Genomic DNA, 20,068 nt, shown 5'->3' on the forward strand with positions numbered 1-20,068 from the left:
AAATATTCAAATTACATGGAATTATTTTGAAATTTTGATAAATGTGGGATGATTAGATACTATATAGAAATTGGCTAGTATGGGTCTTGCTTAAATGTGATTAAATTGTAAGTTTTAGATTTAGGGACTAAATTGTAAAAAGGGTAAAATATTGGGGGTAATTTTGTAAATTTACATTGATAAGGGTTATAAGCTTAAATTTATTTATTTTATATGTTTGAATGAATTAATTGAACAAAAATTATTATTTAGATCAAGAAACAGCCTAATCGGATTTGAATCATGGAAAAGCTAAAGTAACGAAATAGGCGTTGGCTTTGTCTCTGCAACCAATTTTGTTTAGGTAAGTTTGTAAATTAAATTAAATTAAATCAATTTCTTTTTTGGTAATTATATATCTTTGATGATAGAGTTCATTGGTTGAAATACGTGTAAGACCATAGTTGAAAGATGTTATGGCATCACGAATCAAACGAGTAAGACCATAGTTGAAAGACACTAACTATGGCACTATATCGGAAATAAATAAGACCATAGTTGAAGGACATTATGGCACTATACTAGAATCGAATAAGACCATAGTTGAAAGACACTATGGCATCATGTCAGAATAAATAAGACCGGGGATGAAAGACGTTATGATATCTTTGAACAATTGTTTATCAGGTAATATGTATCGCATGATATATGTGTTATATAATATGAACATGAGATGGATGATTGTATTGCAATTGTTAATTATGAACATTATATGACATGATATGATTTAAGTTCTTATATGAGTAAAATGGAAAGAATATATGCATTAGCTACATGGAATTAAACATTGAACGTGGAACATTAAAATGGAATGTGATTTACCATTTGAATATGAGTTGAGAAGAATTGATTGGTAAATACGTTATTTGAAAGTTTTTGCTATAGTATACTCAATTTTAATGTATATATGTGAACTCACTAACTTGTGAGATTTGTCCTGTGTATAGGAAATGAATGAATTCATAAGCTTGCTAATGAAATTATGCATGAATTGTAAAAAATGGTTCAAATTCGATAAGTTTAAGTTTCTATTATATATGAGTTTACTAAGCTTTGATTTGCTTATGTCTATTGTTTTATTTCCTTATAAATCATCGAAAAGCTCGATCGGTTGGAATCAAGTCATAGCACATTTACACTATCTATCCTTGATCACAGTAGAAGATTTGGTTATTTTAATTATTGGGTTATAAATGGCATGTACTAGGAGCCTTTAAGTTATTTTGTTTATAAAAATGTTGTCTATAAGTTGGATTGAGTAAGTTTTGTTGTTGTATATATATATATATGTTTTGCATCTTTGGTCTAAATTTGTGTTTAGAAGTGCTTTTGGTTAATTGATAATTTCCTTATGTGATTAGTTTGAGTTATGGCAAATGATTGTGAAAAAATAGATGAATTGGTATGTCTTTAAGGTAATGACTTGTAACTTTTGAGTGTGTGCCTGTTTGGATGTTTAAATTGTGGTGCCAATGAGGGTGCATTAGTTAAGCATTTAGGTTGAATGTTATGATGTGATTTTGGTAGGTTTGAATGTGAATTAAATAGGTGGTAATAATTGCAAATGGTTTGGCTTGGTACTTTAGAAATGGTGTTTGAATTTGACTTGGATTTGAGGTTTTTCATGTACACACGGTCGTGTATTAATTTTAAGTGCAGGTTATTCCACACGGCATCAAGTTGTTACACGACCTAGCAACATGGTCGTGTGACCCTACATGAACTAAACACAGTTTGGCACACAGTCAACGATACGATCGTGTGACCTTGAGTTACATGGTTTGGCCACATGACCATGTCCTTGAACCACACGACTGTATGACCCTTGTTTTCAATTTTTTTTGAATTTTTTTGTTTTATTTCAAATTAGCCATTGATTGTTTCTAAACTAATTTTTAGGTCTCGTGAGCTCGAAATAAAACCCGCAAATGTATATATGATATGAATGATATGTAGTTTTGATTATATGATATTTAAATTAAATAATAAATTATTTAATATTGTTAATTGTTTCAAAATGTGTTATAATACTCTGTAACCCTAATTCGGTGATAGAGACGGGTTAGGTGTGTTACAATGTCGAAAAAATATGTGATGTGATAATAGACCTCGTGGTGGTGCTTTGATGATGTCCACCGAGACAATAAACACGAAGGCTAATATGGTAAAAATATAGTCCATCAAAACCATAAACACGAGGTCTGTCAGGACAATAAACAGGAGAAAAGGCTAGTGGCAGATTTGTGGAAAGACCATGGCCATGGTACATTCCGAATATGGTGGATGAGTCGTATTTGTCTACTAGGGATTTTGTGTGTCCCAAGGGCGATGATGGGAAAACCTCAGGCGATGTTGAGTTTAGGCAAATCCATATCGTCAAACATGATAGTTTTATGTGGTGCCTTGGTGGCAAACCAAACTCAGCCTTTGTGGCAAATTACTTGTACAGCCTTTGTGACAAATTATTCGGGAAGCCTTAATGAAGTTATCTGGGATACCCTTGTGGCAAATCATCTGGAAAGTCTGTATGGTGAATTTTGTAACGCCTAAGTGGCGAGTTAGTAGTCTGCTTTGTGGCAAAATCTGCATATGAATTTGGGGCATTTTTTGAAAGAGTTCTTGACAATGTATTCAACTTATGAATATGCTATAGTAACTCATTAGGATGGAGAGCTTGGCATATCCGTAATTATAGGTGGTGTAAGTGCCCACCAAACTTAGACGATTTAATAATATGTATCGAAGTCATTTGAGATCTATTGGATGATCTAAAATATGGTATTCACCAGACCAAGTTCATCTGTATGGATCGACTTAAAGTTACGATATGACTGCGTTCTTACAGCCTGCCAAAGCCAATACAAGAATCTGCCAAGAGTAGTATCCGTATGATTATCATTCTAAAAGATGTATCCAACTTCTATCTTCAAAGAGATTAACAAATAGGATCCACAATAAGGTGTGGAGCCTATGACCCTCCAATCGAGCAAAATGTGTGTAAGGGGGCCTAATGTAGAGGATGGCGTATAGTTATCCATTGGGAATCAGAAAAGTATCTGCCATAGGTTGAATGGAAGTTTAGAACCTTTAAGCTGAGAAATTCAACAACAAGGTTCAAAGGTAATATTGGGTGAGACTCACTAAGTTTCGTTGAACTTACGGGTATTTATTTATAATATAAGATTCTGGAAATTGAACCAGAACGCCAGGAGAGATCAAGCCAGGAATACGTCTAGGAGATAGTTTAAAGAGCAATATTATGCATACAGAGGGGCACTAGTAGGAATATGGCGAATATTACTCTATGCCATGTTTAAGTTAGTTTTAACAAGTTTTAAGTTGTAATGTCTTATACTACTATCGAGAATTTGTTGTATTTAATGAACATCTCCTTCAAATTCTTTTGACTTAAGAAAGAAAATATAAATAAATAAAAAGTATGTTCAGTATGGTTTTTGCCCATTGAAAAATTTTGTTAAGTATGGTGGCACCCTATATCTGGGCCCAGTAAGTCGAGTTAGGTATAAGGTGTCACAATTTACTTAAATAATTGAAGTTCAAAAATGGAATTAAATTAATTGATCATGTTGAAATCTATTAAATGTGTAAATTAAATACATTTTCTCATTGATTCTTTTACAAAAAAGTTGTCATGATTTTAACGGAATTAGAATTGGATTAAGAAAATTATTTAATAGAAAATTAATTAATTTAATAAATAATGTCTATTTTGAGAAATAGAAAAACATGTAATGGATTGGATTAAATTATAAAGTGTTGGGTTAAAAGTTCAAGCACATATAATTGGGCCTAATACAAGAGAGGCCCAAATCCCTATCATAATACATATGAGAGGAAACACACCCAATTAGTAGCCTATCTCTCCAGTTCAATTAGGGGATTGGTTTTTTCTATTAAATAGACATTAAATTCATTCTACTAATTCAACTAGGGTTTCACTTCTTTTCCCTATAAATAAATGACATCGATAGGGCTAAAAAAAGAATATGCTACACACAACTTTTGAGATATTGTTATATTACCCAAAAATAGTGAGAATTTATTTCTAAGTATAAATTCTATTTTTTTGAGAATAACGATTCTACCCATTTCTATAAGAGAGAAAGTTTTACTTTCCCACTAAAAGTACAAAAAATATTTTCTAGTTTTGTGTTTAACTCAAAAGTGTTCAAGCCCACACTTGAAATAGTCCGTGGTATGAGAATAGCGGAGAAGGTCGTTCAGTTGAAAGTTGAGAACGACAAGGATCCTTCTAGCCCAAAGCACAAGTGCAATTTCGGGAAAAAGTTTATTACTATAAATATCACAAATCAGTTTGTTTTTTAAAATTTTATTTTTTAACTGTGCAAGAAAACTATTTTCAAACTAGATTTTTTCCAACAGACTTACGATTGGCTTGGCAAAGACATAAAGGCCCTTTCAGAGTTTTGGAGTGAGTAAGTCGAGGGGCTTACAAACCAGAGTTGATAGCAATACTCAAGGTTAACCTAGTGTTCAATGTGGGCAAGTAAGAGCGGTTGGCTCTTGTAAACAAGATGTATGAGAGAGAAATATAGTTTTAGTTAGGCAACGACGGAGACATAAGCTGAGGCAAATGTTCTGAGGGGTAAAATTAACCGAAAAATAGATTAGTTGGGAATGGAACGAGGCATTGAGACAGTTCCAAGATGAGTCAAACTAGGGTCATTCCGAGGACACGACGAGGGCATCACAACAATGGGTAGGGGAGAATGTCACAAGTCATAGATTAAAGCCCGTGAAAAATGCCCGTAGAGCATCTCATGAAGGACAACTGATTAATTGAGGCTCATTGACCCACTTGAATTGGCCCAATTTGTGGAATACATGGATAATCCCATCTACTTGAAGCCTTGATAGTCCAGTGAAACATTCTATTTAAACTAGAGTTACCATGGTGAATATTGTAAATCCTAAGGGATAAGATTGTATAGAATTTAAATCCCTTAGGACTCTCATCTTGTAGATAGGAACTAATCTCAATCATTGATGTAACTCAAACTGTATCGTTGGATCTAGGGAAACTCAACTATAAATAGAGCCCTTCCCTTTATTTGTAATCATCCCATTATATCACATTCTTGAGTTAAATAATATTTTTGAGATCATGTACTCAAAAACTTGGCATGCTTAGTTTTCTTGTGGCTTTTGTTTTGATTTGAGTTCCTTTGTCTTTTGAATTTACTTCCTCTATAGTTCGGTATCTTAGAGAATTTCTGTAAGAAATCTCATTTTTGAGAGATAGGCTGACTTAGGCGGACTAGAAGTAAAGAAATCACCTAAGGCCGTATGGTTTGCTAGACTTAATTTCTAGCCTCGAGACATTAGAAAGGTCTAGTTAATACCATTGAATCCTGAGTTAGTAATTACATAGATTGAGCAATTGAATGAGAGATAATTGATAGTTAGATTAGGTGAAGTTAGAGTTTCAAGTCTTTAAAATTGATTGAGAAACATGGGAAATTTTGTTGTTTTAGTTTAATAAAATCTTCATAATTTGCTTAAGTTTAATTAATTGTAATTAGAATTTATTTTATTGACATGGATTAGATAAAAACTGAATTGTTGGTACTTAGCAACCTAGAATTTGGTCATTTTGGGAACGATATCACTTTGTTACTTGATCGACATGTACGCTTACCTTACGAATTTCCAATCATCATTTATAAAAATATTTAAAATATATATTAAAAATGAAAAGCTCGATCAGGTTCTATCACTAAGCTCGAATTTGGCTCGAATTACTCAAGCTTGAGCTTGACTTGATAATTATCGAATCGAGTTCAAATTTTTTGAGTCAAACTCAAATAAATTGTAAACACTAATGTCTTATTTATATCTCTACTTTAGGGTGAATTGTAATGAAATAGGAAAACAATATGGTTTAAGGAGGTAAAAAGAAATAGGCTTATTGGTAAATGATGCCCTTAGTGGAAAATCAGAAAATCAATTAAGCCCTCAACAAAATTTAGCACTCAATTGGGCCCTTAAAGGATGAAATATTAATCAATCAAGCCCTTTCGTTAATGTTAACTAGGTTTGACCGTTAAATCTCGCTGGCGTGGTTGACAAACCAATCGAAATGTGACACATAGTGGCCACATGTACATCATGCTGACATGACATTTTGTCACATCAACAAATATTTTTAAAAAAATAAATATTTAAAAAAATCTATGATGAACTTGGACAAATGATTGTCCAGATTCATTTGGATGGCAACACGTGACTGCTACGTGTCTTTCGATTGGTCTATCAAACACATCAGCGAATCTTAATGGTCAAAAATGGTCAATATTAACAGAGGAGTTTGATTGATTAGTTTTCATCCTTTAAAGGCTCAATTGGGTGATAATTTTTGTTAAGGGCTTCATAATTTTTTTATTTTTCATTAAGGACTTTTTACCAATAATTCCAAGAAATATAATATAAATAAATAGAATGATAGTTGTAACTTAGGTAATTTATACCAAAAGTTTGGGTTACTCGTTGCATGGTTGTTGATTATCGGTATAGTCACGTTAGTGTGTTGATCTTCTTAATGTGTTTAATGATGAGCTTGCTAGTCTTGCAACCTTGATTGCTCATGATCCTTTCTAGCTAGCTTGTTGAATCTTTGTTATTAATAACTAGATTAATTAAATGTTCTAGGCCTTGTGAATTTTTTTTGAAGGGGGATAATCTTTTAGTATCGGATATAACCTAATACGTGAGCCAGTATAAATAGTTTAAAAGTGTACTTTGATAAATGCTGTTTGAATCGGATTGATCTATGGGATCGAGAATCAATTGAGATATTGAATTGATGAGAAAAATAAATTATCTCGCTAACTAAATAATTGACAACTAAATCAATTTTTATAATTTTTAATAATTTATTTATTTTTAATCATCTAAACCAATTGAATCGATACTGAAAATTATTTTCAATTCCATAAACATTAATTTAAAATTTTCAAAAGACATTTAAAAGTCACAAAGCAAATAAAAAATATCACTATTTAGGAGTACTAAGGAAACAATTATGTAAATGATGTCACGAGCGTGATCAAATAAAATGCAAAATAATAAGGTAAAGATTTTAAATAAATTATTATTATTATCCATCTAAATTCAACAAGCAAAATAAAAATAAAAAATAAAAGAAGAAGAAGACAAGCATGGCGGCTACGTGAATGATGGGTATTGACTAAGTAGCTTGTAGAAGGAGAATATGAAAATAAAATTGGATAAACTTCTTTTTTTTTTTTGTTTCCCCTTCTCGCCGGCCCGCGAGCCGAAACGGTCCAGCAGAAAGAACAGGGACTATGTGGGACCCACATTTCCCTATCGCTCTTATCTCATACACCACCACCTGTCCTTTTCCATCAAAGTTTCTCCACGTGGCACTCATCAGGCGGCTTCAAAGTCTCCACACTCCCCCTCACTTCTTCTACTTGTTTCCCCTGCTTTCTTGCTCTTTCAGTTTCACTTCCTCCTCCTTCTTCTTCTTCCATTTCTATTTCTCTGCAAGTGTTTTGCCTTTTTCCGCTCTGATTATGATCTGATGATTATATCTCTCTTTCTAAGGTCTCCTTTTTCTCTCTTTTTTTTTTTTGTGATAATGATCGTTATTCGATACTGTGGTCTTTATTTCTTAGGATCTTTTTTCCGTCCTTTCTTTTTTTGATTCCTCAAGAGGAAAAAAAAGTTAAAGTTCTTTTATTTTATTTTGCCAAAGCACCAGAAATCAACTATCCTTAGCTCTTCGCTCCTTAAATTGTGAATTTTTATGAGGAAGTTTTTTTTTCTTTTGACGTGTTACATTGATAATCTTTTCTCTTCTTTTTTTTGTAAAAAGAAAAACTTTTGTTGATGATAGAGTAGACAGGTGAATGTGGTGTAAAAAGTAAAAACACTTCCTGATCATCGTTTCATATGATCTTTTTATTTTTTTAAATGTTTAGTTGCATTTATTAATTTTATTTTATGGTTTAACGAGGGAGGTTATGCGTTGTCCTTTAAATGGGGTTTTGAATACTTATTCTCGGGGTTTGTAATTTATGTATGTTGGCTTTTTCGGGATGCAAGTTAAGAATTAGATGCAGCTTAATTTGTTATTTAAACACTTAAACGTTCTGTTTCTTAAGCTTGTTTTTTCCCCTTTAATTACTGTATTTATTGTTAATCAATGCTCACGACGAGATATCCCTTAAACTATTCAAAGTTTGATTTCAGGAGCTTCTTTGTAACTGTTGCTTTCGTTGGCTCTGATTTTGATTTATTTTTTCTTTTTTTATGAATCTATGACCGTTTCTGTTTACCAACGAGAATTTTGCATTCACAATGCTCGGGATGAATACTGCTAGCTTTGATTTATACATAAGTCCTATGTCACTTATGCGAGATAATGGTTTTGTTGGTCTTTTGATTTTGCATTCATAGTACACTTTAAAGAGCTGACTCTCTGATGCTGTTGCTTCTGTTCAGTTGTGTTGTAAGGTGAAGCAGCTTTTAGACTTCAGAGTTCAGCCCATGTTTGATGGTTCTAAAATGGGGAGTAAATTGGTTTTTCTTCTTGCTTCATGATATTTATTGATAATTTATTAGGCTATTAGTCAAATGGGGGGAGTGTGTTCAAGGAAAAGAGACCAACAGGTCGTTGAAGATGGAATGAGAAGAGGAGTGTCTGGAAGGTACGGAAAAAGTGGTAGTTCAAAGTGGCTTCTAACCTCCTTTTCTCGGCCCATGGTGGTTCACCAGCCTGGATTGGCCATTTGCCCGTCTCTCATGGAATTATGCATCGATAAAATATGCGAAGTATATCTTATCACATTGGTATTTGGCATGTCCTTAAGGGGAATTTTTTTTTCTTTTTTTCTTGAAATTATATTCTTTTCCTGTCACAGGACATCAACCAGTATAGTTCATTCACAATGCTGCCAAAGGATATAAGTCAACAAATTTTCAACAAGTTGGTTTTATCTCATCTTCTTACTGATGTTTTTCTTCAAAAGTTTCGTGATTGTGCTCTAGAGGTGAGTTTTCCCTAAATGGTTAAAAATGGAGCACCTTTATTTTTTTATGTCTTCACAGAGAATGAAATTTACCTGATTTTCATCGTGTTGACAGGATGTTTGGTTGGGTGAATATCCCGGAGTGCAGGATAGTTGGATGGATGTCATCTCTACACAAGGGACATCTTTACTTTCTGTCGATCTTTCTGGTTCTGATGTGACAGATATTGGCTTGGGTCTCCTAAAAGAGTGCTCGAGTCTCCAAGCCTTAACTTTTAACCACTGTGAAAATATTTCAGAAATTGGACTGAAGCATATTAGTGGTAATGTTCTATTTCTTTCTAGATTCTAGCTTGACAAGATACTTGTATAGAATTACAAGTCTTCTGTAAGTAAAGATAAAATATGTTTTTCCTTTTATTTATTTTCTGTAGTGGACCAATGATACTGAAAAGTTGGGGCAGATTCTATTTCAAGGTTTTTTTTTGCTATTTTGTGCTGTTTCTTATTTAAATTCATATTTCATAGGGGAACAAAAAAAACCTAAAATAAAGATGGCATGCTTCCAATATAACATGTTTGGAAACCGTTAAGTATGAAGTATCTATTAAATGTGTTGTAAAAATTAAAGAAATCCCATAAAACTCTTAAGTGATCGTGGTTAGAGAAATGTTATTCCCATATAATCTATTTTATTAATAGTACAATCAAATTTTGCATAATAGTGTCGTTCTGTGGTTAGGATATCTATGCAATAGTTCTTTGGATTGGCATGCTGTTTGACATTATTTTTGTGCTGATCACGGGCATTATGTTCCTTGAACTTTTAGGTCTAACGAACTTGACATCCTTGAGTTTTAAAAAGAGTGCTGCAATTACAGCTGAAGGAATGTGTGCCTTTTCCAGCTTAATAAACTTGGAAAAGTTGGACCTGGAGAGGTGCACAGGGATTCATGGTGGATTTGTACATATTAAAGGTTTGTTTTGAATGAATCCTTGTGAGACCTTAGAATGCTTGTGTTCTACTGAATTGTTTGCACCTCCAAAAGTGTGCAGTTTGTAACAATTAACCTCTTCTGAACTCTATTTCATGTATTTTGTAATTGATATTTTTATTTTATTTTGTAATTGATATTTTTATTTTATTTTCTTTCATGCAATTGCATAAACAATTTAGTATATTCTAATTATGCAATTCTGAGAACAACATGAGAAAATGGAAAGACAATATATATCATATATTGGGATGAAAGAGTGTGGGCTGGCAGATAAGCTAAACCAGGATTCAATCTCATATTGCATTTAAATATGACCTTTATGCATTCTAGAATGGAGAGTCAACCAGTTTTATGAATTACACAATTTTTAGTTGGAGTTCCTATGTTAGCTGGTTAGTGCAACGTCTCTTCCAGAAATTCTTCCCTCTGAAGCTGTCATCTTTTTTACTTTTTTCAGGTTTGTCCAAACTTGAATCTCTTAATATCAGATGCTGTAAATGTATCACAGACTTGGACTTGAAGGCTATTTCAGGTAATTTGGACATTATTTTTAGCTAATAGAGGGTGGTACTTTTTCTCACAACAATAATAACTAAAGCTGACATGTAAGCTCATCATTGCATTCTGATGGTTTTGCCACTGTATTTTCTATTATTATTTCTTAATTTTGTTTACAGTCAAGTGAGATTTAGCATGTATAATTGACAACGCACCAACTCACATAAGGGCAGTAGATTTGAGATTTTTTTGGGGGAGTATGGCTTTACATTTCCCTTTTTTTTCAGGGCTTAATAATTTGAAGGAGTTGCAAATATCAAATAGTAACATTACAGATTTTGGGCTGTCTTATTTGAGAGGTATTTAACTACCTGCTCTTTTGCATAGTGTTGGACTAACAGAACAAATTGTTGTTTGTGCTATGTAGAAGGATAGGACTCCTCTTTGTTTTATCTTAATTGTTCTTGGACCATTTCCTAATACATCTGTTACATGATTAATACATCTTACCTGTCCATGGCAGGTTTGCACAAACTTGTTATGTTGAATCTAGAAGGATGTAATGTTACTGCTGGATGTTTGGATTCCATCTCAGGTACATTTTCTCGTCACAGAGCTTCCATTGATACTATAATAGTACAGTTACTAGCTGCTATACATTGAACAAGGTTGTGGCTACAGATTTAGTGATATGTGGTTCATGTGGGAAATCGGTTAGTTGATGTTCTGTCTTATAGTTGGGAGATAGGTGGATAAGAATAGTCTCTACGATTATCATGCATAGAAGATCAAACTTCATCATAGTGCAACAAACAATGAGTCATTAACAAGTTCATGGAGTTTGAGTGATTACTGAATTTCCTGGAACTATAATAATTTTCATGTTTTATGCAACCATCTCTCAAGTTTTTTCTTCCCTATGAAGCGGGGACTGGGATTGTAATATGTTATTCAACTTGATACCAGAGAACATATAACATGTTCAGTTAATTATAAAAAGTATTTATTCTACGTGCAGCTCTTGTTGCTTTGGCATTCTTAAATCTAGGAAGATGTGGCCTAACTGATGATGGATGTGACAAGTTTTCTGGTGAGTTGTATTTGATTTCTTTCAATATTTTGATTCTTGAATCAACACATAGAACTACTTCGTTGCTGAGTATAGTTGGAATGTTAACATTATTTACTACTAATTTGCAGGACTTGAGAGTTTGAAGGTATTGAACCTGGCATTTAACAATATAACAGATGCATGCTTAGTGCACCTAAAAGGTTCTCTCTCCCTCCCTCCCTCCCTCCCTCATTTAACTCTTGCTGGGAGTGGACCATTTGTATTCTTCTTTTCCTTGAACAATAATTAGAGGTTTTTCAAGTTAATGATTTTTCTAGGTTAGTGAATTGCATGCGACTTGCCATAAAATATGGGAATTGAAACCGTCATATTGTTAAAGCTGTGGCTTTTGATTTGGCACTAGACTTACTCAGGCAAAAATTTTGATTGAACTATAATGATGGTATTCACGAACTGCTATCTTATGCTTTCTATTTTGACAATTACAATGATTGAAATAACATAACCTGTGGTCCAAAAGTGAACAATTTCCATTGCAAACCATATAACTGCCTACCCTATGTACTCTTCCTAGTTTGCATTTCACTTCATTATTGCTCTTTTGGCTCATTTTACATTTGATTTTGGCGACCTTTGTATTTGAAATGGTGTTAAGTTTGTTTAATTTGGTATATCATTTCTTTCCAGGATTAACAAATTTGGAGAGCCTGAATTTAGATTCATGTAAAATTGGGGATGAAGGCCTTGCTAATTTAACAGGTTTATATGACATGCTTCATTTTCCTGCTAGTTGAACTGTTATGTTGGGAGGGTCTCCCTTTGCTTTGAAAATTTTCATGACTGAGTTCATCTTCAGGCCTTTCACTCCTCAAAAGTCTAGAGTTGTCTGATACTGAAGTCGGAAGCAGTGGACTGCGACACCTGTCTGGTTAATAATCTCTCTCTTATAATCTTACACCTGTGTGACACTACTGGGTCTAAAATCTTGCTATTAGCTATAAACATGATTGAGTTTCAGTGATACATTTATTGAAACATATCTTCTTGTGAGGTTTGTTCTCATAAATAACATTGTTTGTAGATTCCATTAAGCTGGCTTTCTTAATTGTCCTGTCCTTTCTATTGAGTTAATATGTTCTTTTATACAATTGAAGTGGCTAATTTACGTGGATTCCCTTTATGTGTATTCCTTCATTATATGGTGATAATTTGAAGATGTGAGAGATGTTTAATATTTCCATTTTGGTCCATTCATAAGTGCATTTATGCCTTGCACATTGACACTGACGAGGCTGAATTTATATCAATGAATAGAATTTGTTACAGATTTCAGGACAATGATATTTTCTATGGTGTTGGCTTTGTCAGTGATCTAACGAAAAGCTTTAACATTATGGTTGTGATGTTTTAAATAACCTATTTTGATCCTTACCCAGTTCTGCATGGTCTTATTTATAAAGCTAGATGTCTTTGGTTTCACTATTTTCTGAAATATTCATTGCATTAGAATGTTATACATGATGCTGACTTGGTTCTGCTTTATTAGGATTGACTCATCTGGAGACCTTGAATCTGTCATTCACTTTAGTGACTGATAGTGGTCTAAAAAAGTTGTCTGGATTGACTGCTCTTAAGTCACTTAATCTGGATGCTCGCCAAATTACAGATGCTGGGCTGTCGGCTTTGACAAGTTAGTATTTTCACTTATGTCTTAGATTATTATTCTAACTTTGTCTCTTAAGTTTGGTCGCATTCTCATGTGCAACTATTTAAGGCTTTCTGAAATTAGATCTTGCATCTCCGGTTGAAGCAGAGGTCTTTTGCTGGTCCTTCTGTTGTGAAGGGATTTGGAGTTACTTCTTCCCTTGATTTTTATGTTTTACTAGGGGTGACTGCTATGAAATGTACGATGTCTACGCTCTTTTCTTTTCTTAGACTATGACAAGATAGCCAGGTTTGGAGTCAAACTTTTCTGCTATGAACGGGATCCTTATATGTGAGAAATATCACCTCAGATTAATAAATCTTCGAAAGTAAATAAATAATAACACTTCAAAAGGTTTTTGAACAGATTTGGCTACTCTGATAATTCATTACAACATTACTTGGAATTGAATAGACAGTAACTTTAAACTTTCCGTGGACTAAAGTTATTCTTTTCAGTGTTATGGTGGAAATTTTCTTACACTATTTTTGTCTGTGGCTCTTGGTGTATAATTGTGCTATTATATTGAAGCCAGCTTAATAGTTTATTGACCATTTAGGCCTGGTGTATCCTTCTGTTATTAAGAATGTCATATCAGTTTGCTGCACCAAGATGCCTGTGCTGACATATTCATATTCCTAAAGTCAAGTCAAAGTGGCTCCAAATTGTTGATCTCTCTCTTTAAATACTTCTCTCTCTTCCCATTATGTAATGTTTTAAGGATACATATAAGTCGTCAATTTGTTATTATAATTATTGTTTTGTTGGTGCAGGTTTGACTGGACTGGTGCATCTAGATCTTTTTGGGGCTAGGATTTCAGACACTGGAACAAATTATTTGCGATGTATGTAAACATTTTTGCCATGCCTTAAATAATTAATAATTGCAAGTTGTGTGATGATTGTGGTTTCCTTGATGTTCTCGTTTTTGCTTATTTAGGAAACTTGTTTTTATGTTTGGTGGTTTGTTTTCTATTCTCATGGCCTCTTGCAGATTGGATATAAAAATTGGACATACTTGAGAAAGTTCAGGGGTAACTTTGAGAAATATAAGGTCCTTTAGTAGATAAACTGAGGTGTATCCAATGACAGTGTTCTTATGATTGCTGTAAATAAACCCTAAACCGAGTTAAATGAAATCTCAATTTAATTGTAAACTTTTCTCAGCAGTTTAGTTTTATGTGATCCAGTTTTGCGTGTTCAATATTCTTACACCACCTTTTTTCATGCGAGACAGGCTTTAAGAACCTCCAGTCCCTTGAAATATGTGGAGGGGGTTTGACTGATGCTGGTGTGAAAAATATCAAAGATCTCCCCTCCTTAACGCTACTGAACCTTTCACAAAACTGCAACCTGACAAACAAATCCTTGGAGTTGATTTCAGGTATGTTTTGCCTTATTTTTTCCTCCTCTAGGCTTGTGGTAGTGTTTAGTGTTTTGTCTTCTTTCCCCTAATTGTTAGAACAAACATTACTGTGCTTGTACAGAAACTGATACAGAGATGTATATAAGATGGTAGTTTATCTCTAGTGTCAGATTATCTCATCTAGCATTAGTCCCACACTCCCACTTGGCATTCTGCAACGGAATCAGTAATTCGCAGCATTTTTGCTGCTGTCTAGTAACTTATGACTAGTTGGCCAGGAAGTGTGTCTAAAGTATAAATGTATATGATGGAGACAATTGGTGAATTGATAGCTTATTTGGGTACACTGCTAATAGTTGCTCCTGAATATGAAAATCTTGCAGTCAGTTATCGTGTTTTTATGAACACTGCACCCTTGTCATGGATTTTGCATTTTGTGTTGCAAATGCAGGACTGAATGCATTGGTGTCGTTGAATGTTTCAAATTCCAACATAACTAATGATGGTTTGCCGTATCTAAAGCCTCTGAAGAATTTACGGTCACTGTCTTTGGAGTCCTGCAAGGTAACTGCAGCTGAAATTAAGAAGCTTCAGTCGACTGCCCTCCCCAACCTGGTTAGTTTTCGACCAGAATAAATGCTTGGGGACAACTGCAACATATGCTGTAATTGTAAATAGCTGCTATCACCTGGGGATAGCTTTCTCAACAGCTAAATAAGTGTATATTGAAACGTGAAAAGCTGCTTTCTAATGGGATGAAGGGACAATTGTGATAATTTTATGGACTGAAGTGATTGTAAATGTGTGGTGGCTGAATTTGGCATTACCTCTTTTCTTGGTTTGAAAAACAAAATTAAAAGATCTGTAAATAGAAATTTCTTGTTTATGGTACACGCTGCCTTTCGAGTTTCTTTCTGAAGATTTGAAACGGAAGGCAAATAATGAGGGGAGGGGTAAGTATGAGATTCCATCTATTCGGGTAATAGAGCTGTTCAGGAGTCTTACTTCAAGTTGTTTAAAAGCTGAACTTTGTAAATTTAATTAGGGGTAAATGTGAGTAAATTATGGTTCGGATTCACTACTGTCATAACTATAAGAGCATAATAGTGAAACAAAAACCAGATTTCAAGTAGAATAAGAGTTCACCCAGGTCCAAATAGAACTGCATGTTTGAATATCAGAAGAGTAGAAGCAAAAGCTGAAAATAAGTTCACAATCCTTGCTATTTCAAAAATAAATAAATAAAAATTCACAATCCTTAAATCCCTTATAGTAATACAAGCACCAAATCTAGGATCATCATCAACCGAACACAAAACTCGTCTTCCTTAATGAACACTGCCTATGCTTGAAACCAGAATAAGACAAATGCAGCTAGTAATAACAAATCAATCAGGTAACTATTGCAACTAATGAACTCGGCATGTTTTTTTCCTACTTGTTTTGAGGGGAGAAGCTGATGAAGACCAAAGCAGAAAGCTTAAAAAAAACATCGGATCCCTGCTCTCATGCTTCAACTCCTCCCCAACACACGTATTGATGTAAATTGAACCTATTTCTTCAAAATCACATCACACAACTTTCAGCAATCCAATAGTCTCTCCATTGAATCTGAAAGTTCAAGACTGATACTTGATGTAAAAGATAATGGCAAGAAAACCTGCACAAGGGATGCTCCTATGTTATTCATGGCAATGAATGGTTTAAATAAATTGCATACAATTTTCTGAAAACATAGAAATTGGATGTCACAAACCAGTTTAGCGAACATATCTAAAGTGAAATTTTGAAGTGCATAATATGAATTGCAAAAGATTTCGTGACATGGTCAATTGCTTTTTGTACTAAAGAAAGAATCAGCTTACCTAACTTTAATGCAGTACTTCATATCACTTCAGATAATATGAAGCATTTAAGAATGGTCTTTTGACCAAACGTTCTCCTGTAAATCCCAATCAAAACAGTATGGAACTTATGCATGCTCCAGTGCATGATAAATTTTGGAAACTCGCCGTCTAAGTAATGGTTCTAGTCGCCATAATGGAATCTTGCTCTGCCACTTTTTAGCTTCATACATCTCATTCCATGCCTGTATTATCTCGTCAATCTTAAACCCTAAACCTGCAAGTGATAGAAAGGTAAGTTAGTGCTTTTTAAGGGGTAAGCAGATGTCCAGTTGATGACACAAAGTTATGAATTTCTAACCATAGGTTACCTTCCAAAGCAATGTTATTTGAACAGTGGTTCTTTACCATAACAGCTACATCAGTGGGAGAAGCTCCAGCATGCTCAAACTTCTCAACAGCAACCTCCAAACATTCATGCCAGACAGGTAGCCCTAGTTTAAATTCCATGTTCGAACGTTCGTAAAGTATGGTGCCCCATAAAATGTTTATCAGAGCACTCATGTTGATTGCCTGCTCTGCTGCTTCATCTGCTGTTATATCTTTCAGTAAACCATCCAATCCCATTTTCTTCAACTGCTTTTGTTCATCCTTCAAATCAGAAAGCTCAAGCAGGCGCTGCTGTTCTAACTCTTCCCACATCTGCATACCCCTCTCCATATTTTCCTCGGCATTGTTATAAAGGTGCAGGACCTTCTCAGAAGGCCATGTTTCCATATCAACATTGTTGCCAATTGCATAATACCAAGAAAGTTTTGCCTGCTCAAACTGTTGTTGTGCTAGAGCTAGATGAGCTTCATAGAAATCTGGCTTGATTCTCAGTGCTTCCTCGTATCTCTTACCAGCTTTGCTATATTCTAATTGTGCATAATCATAGGTTGTTTTGATCTGCTTAAGTACAGATTCTCTCGAACCATCTTCAGTGAAGTATACCCTCTTCCTTGCCCTGGACATGTGAACATTTCCCCAGTTGAACAATGCTAATGCTGTCATCTCTTGGAATTTCTCAGCTGCCATGTCGAAAAGATCCTGTGCCTCTTCACTTGTAACTATGTCCTCCATGGCCTCAGAATATTGCTTCATACCAAGCTCATGGAGATTCAAGTATGCGTCTAAATCAAACCCAACATAGTTCTTGAATAGTTGAGCAAACTCAATTATCCAGTCATCGATGCAACAGGATTCTTTTCTGGTTTCCACAACTTTTCTGGCATGGCCATTTTCAGTTGCCTTACCTTGTTTGATGTCAAGAATGTGAACTTCCTCATGCTTAAATCTCTCAAAGAGTGGATCCTGCTCAGGATTGACTTCTACAACATACAGCCTCACAGAACCCTGGGATTCTGCTGATATTTCAGCCAATTTCAACTCTTCATCACTGGTGATTGTGACTAAATCACCTTCTTCATCTCTGTATTTGACAAGAACTGCTCTCAAACTAGGAAATCGATCATGAATTACTTCCCTTAGTTGCAGAAGGCTGCAATTAAGTGGTAACTGAGCGCATCTTATATCTTCACCCAAAATCAACTTGACAGTCTTCTTTGGTTCTTCCGCTTTACTGCTAATTTTCTCCTCTATAACCAGTTTATCCTCAGCCTTCTTTTCCTCTACATTTCCATCAACCTCCTTCTCCTCAATTCGATCCGCAGCCTTGTTATCTTTAGCTTTACTGATCTTCTTCTTGTTCTTCTTCTCGGTTTTCTCTTCGACAACTTCCGGAATTTGTGAATCCCTTGGAGGTTCAACAGATTCTTCAGCTTTACAGATCTTTTTCTTGTTCTTCTTCTCTGTTTTCTCTTGGACAACTTCCGAAATTAATGAACCCTTTGGAGGTTCAACAGATTCTTTAGCTTTGCTGATCTTCTTCTTGGTTTTCTCTTTGACAACTTTCGGAGTTTTCGAAGTACTTGGAGGTTCAACGGATTCTAGAAGCAATTCAACAGGTAAACCTTCTTTCTCAAGTGAGCTTCTTACCCTTTCTGAAATCTCTAATGCCATGACATTATTAGGCTCCATGTTAAGAACTGTATTAACATCTCTGAGAGCTAATTCCAGCCTATTCAAAGATTCGTAACACCTGGCTCTCTTTACAAGTGCCTTGCTATACTTGGGAGTAACCTCTAATGCCAAATCACACTCATGGATAGCCTTGGGGTACTCACTCAATCCCATCTGCATATAACATGCAGCAATATTAGTCCTAAGATGGCATACATCTATGTGATTCTTTGGAAGCAATTTGAGAGCCTTCTCATATGTCAACATTGCTCCTTCATGGTCCCTTTTCTGAAACAGTTTGTTCCCCTCTTCTTTCAGTTCTTGAGACATGGCAATGAAAACTGCCGTGTCTGAATCATATGATTTCGAACTATTGTCTCCAACTTTCTTTTGCTTCACATTATTATCCCCTGTTTGCTTCTTGTGCTTTCCACTATGCTTCCCCATTGTAAATCCAACCCCAACTATATTACGTGACTCAATCCAGAAACCCTGACCAAGAAAACAAATCCCTACCCTGGTCCTGAACTAACTTCTTACACAAGTTTAAAAAAGCTCAACCCCAGTAGCTAAAACCACAAGCAACCTCCCACCACCAAAAAGACCTTAAAACACTTAAAAACTTTTTACAACTTTTAATATGAATAAAGATTCAAAAACCAGTTCAAATACAGCAGATATGACAAGCACACCAAAACAAAAGCTCTTAGACACCTAAAAAGAATTAAAACCCAGATACCAAAATGGGAATAGAAAAAATATATATTATCTTTACCACCTCAAAACTAGAAGCTGTCAGCCCTTAACGAAGTATTAAGAAATCCCAGTTGAGAGAGAAACAGAATAATAGGCAGGCTCAGTTTCAGCTAGAAAGATAAGACCTTGATGCAAAACCAAAAATAAAGAAGGAAATTAGAAGGCAAGGGATTATTTATGTAGGGGAAATGAGGTGTGGAACTTTTCCAGGAAAATTGAAAAAGATAATGTTTTTGTGAGAAAATGGAATATGTGTGTGTTGTAGGGAGAATACGGAAGAAAAGAAAACAGACCAACGTTTTCTGTTTTATATTTTAGTGTTGCTCTTTTTTTTTTTTCTTTTTTTTTACAACGTGAATTTCAGCTTAACGTGAACGCCACAAAAAGCTTTCTTTGTGTGTGTGTGTGTCTGTGCGTGTTTTTTTTTTTTTTTCCTCCTCTATATTTCAAACGCAAATTGCTTTAAGTTTTTTTTTTTAAATTCAGAAAAAATAAAAAGGACCCATTTTCCAAGGGATTCCAGGTTCCTTGGCTATGTTTGATAAAACGGCCAAAGGCAGAGATTTTTTTTTTTTGACTATTGGCACCTTCATTTGTCATTAAAGAATAAACTTGTCAGCTTCTTTAGATTTTGCTACTTCCAATCCAAATAATTATAAAAATCTAATTATATTTATTTAGTAATAGCTTAATA

At 34.5% G+C, this 20,068-nt stretch overlaps 2 protein-coding genes across 2 annotated transcripts; one reads left to right on the forward strand and one right to left on the reverse strand.

The window, feature by feature from the left end:
• Positions 1-7,489: 7,489 nt before the first annotated feature.
• LOC107912596 (leucine-rich repeat-containing G-protein coupled receptor 4) lies at positions 7,490-15,604 on the forward strand. Its single transcript, XM_016840841.2, has 16 exons — positions 7,490-7,647; positions 8,548-8,877; positions 8,967-9,095; positions 9,190-9,397; positions 9,905-10,051; positions 10,530-10,604; positions 10,858-10,929; positions 11,094-11,165; positions 11,589-11,660; positions 11,771-11,842; positions 12,330-12,401; positions 12,499-12,570; positions 13,189-13,332; positions 14,121-14,192; positions 14,585-14,731; positions 15,165-15,604. The coding sequence occupies exons 2-16, from the start codon at positions 8,680-8,682 to the stop codon at positions 15,347-15,349; spliced, it is 1,737 nt and encodes a 578-aa protein (XP_016696330.2). The 5' UTR covers positions 7,490-7,647; positions 8,548-8,679; the 3' UTR covers positions 15,350-15,604.
• A 308-nt stretch (positions 15,605-15,912) lies between these two features.
• On the reverse strand, positions 15,913-19,787 carry LOC107912587 (protein PHOX1). The gene is made up of 3 exons (XM_016840833.2): positions 16,929-19,787; positions 16,579-16,834; positions 15,913-16,373 (listed from the first exon to the last, which is right to left on the reverse strand). The coding sequence occupies exons 1-2, from the start codon at positions 19,063-19,065 to the stop codon at positions 16,686-16,688; spliced, it is 2,286 nt and encodes a 761-aa protein (XP_016696322.2). The 5' UTR covers positions 19,066-19,787; the 3' UTR covers positions 15,913-16,373; positions 16,579-16,685.
• Positions 19,788-20,068: the final 281 nt, after the last annotated feature.

This window comes from Gossypium hirsutum, chromosome D08, assembly GCF_007990345.1.
Source record: "Gossypium hirsutum isolate 1008001.06 chromosome D08, Gossypium_hirsutum_v2.1, whole genome shotgun sequence".
NCBI classification, from domain to species: domain Eukaryota; kingdom Viridiplantae; phylum Streptophyta; class Magnoliopsida; order Malvales; family Malvaceae; genus Gossypium; species Gossypium hirsutum.

Bases quoted from the DNA above. Each gene is read 5' to 3' on its own strand.
- LOC107912596 (XM_016840841.2), top strand. From the start codon at position 8,680: ATGGGGGGAGTGTGTTCAAGGAAAAGAGACCAACAGGTCGTTGAAGAT. The intron at 12,571-13,188 runs GTTAATAATCTC...CTGCTTTATTAG, and splicing joins TGGACTGCGACACCTGTCTG to GATTGACTCATCTGGAGACC. The intron at 13,333-14,120 runs GTTAGTATTTTC...TTGTTGGTGCAG, and splicing joins TGGGCTGTCGGCTTTGACAA to GTTTGACTGGACTGGTGCAT.
- LOC107912587 (XM_016840833.2), bottom strand. From the start codon at position 19,065: ATGGGGAAGCATAGTGGAAAGCACAAGAAGCAAACAGGGGATAATAAT. The intron at 16,835-16,928 runs GTAACCTATGGT...TATCACTTGCAG, and splicing joins AAATAACATTGCTTTGGAAG to GTTTAGGGTTTAAGATTGAC.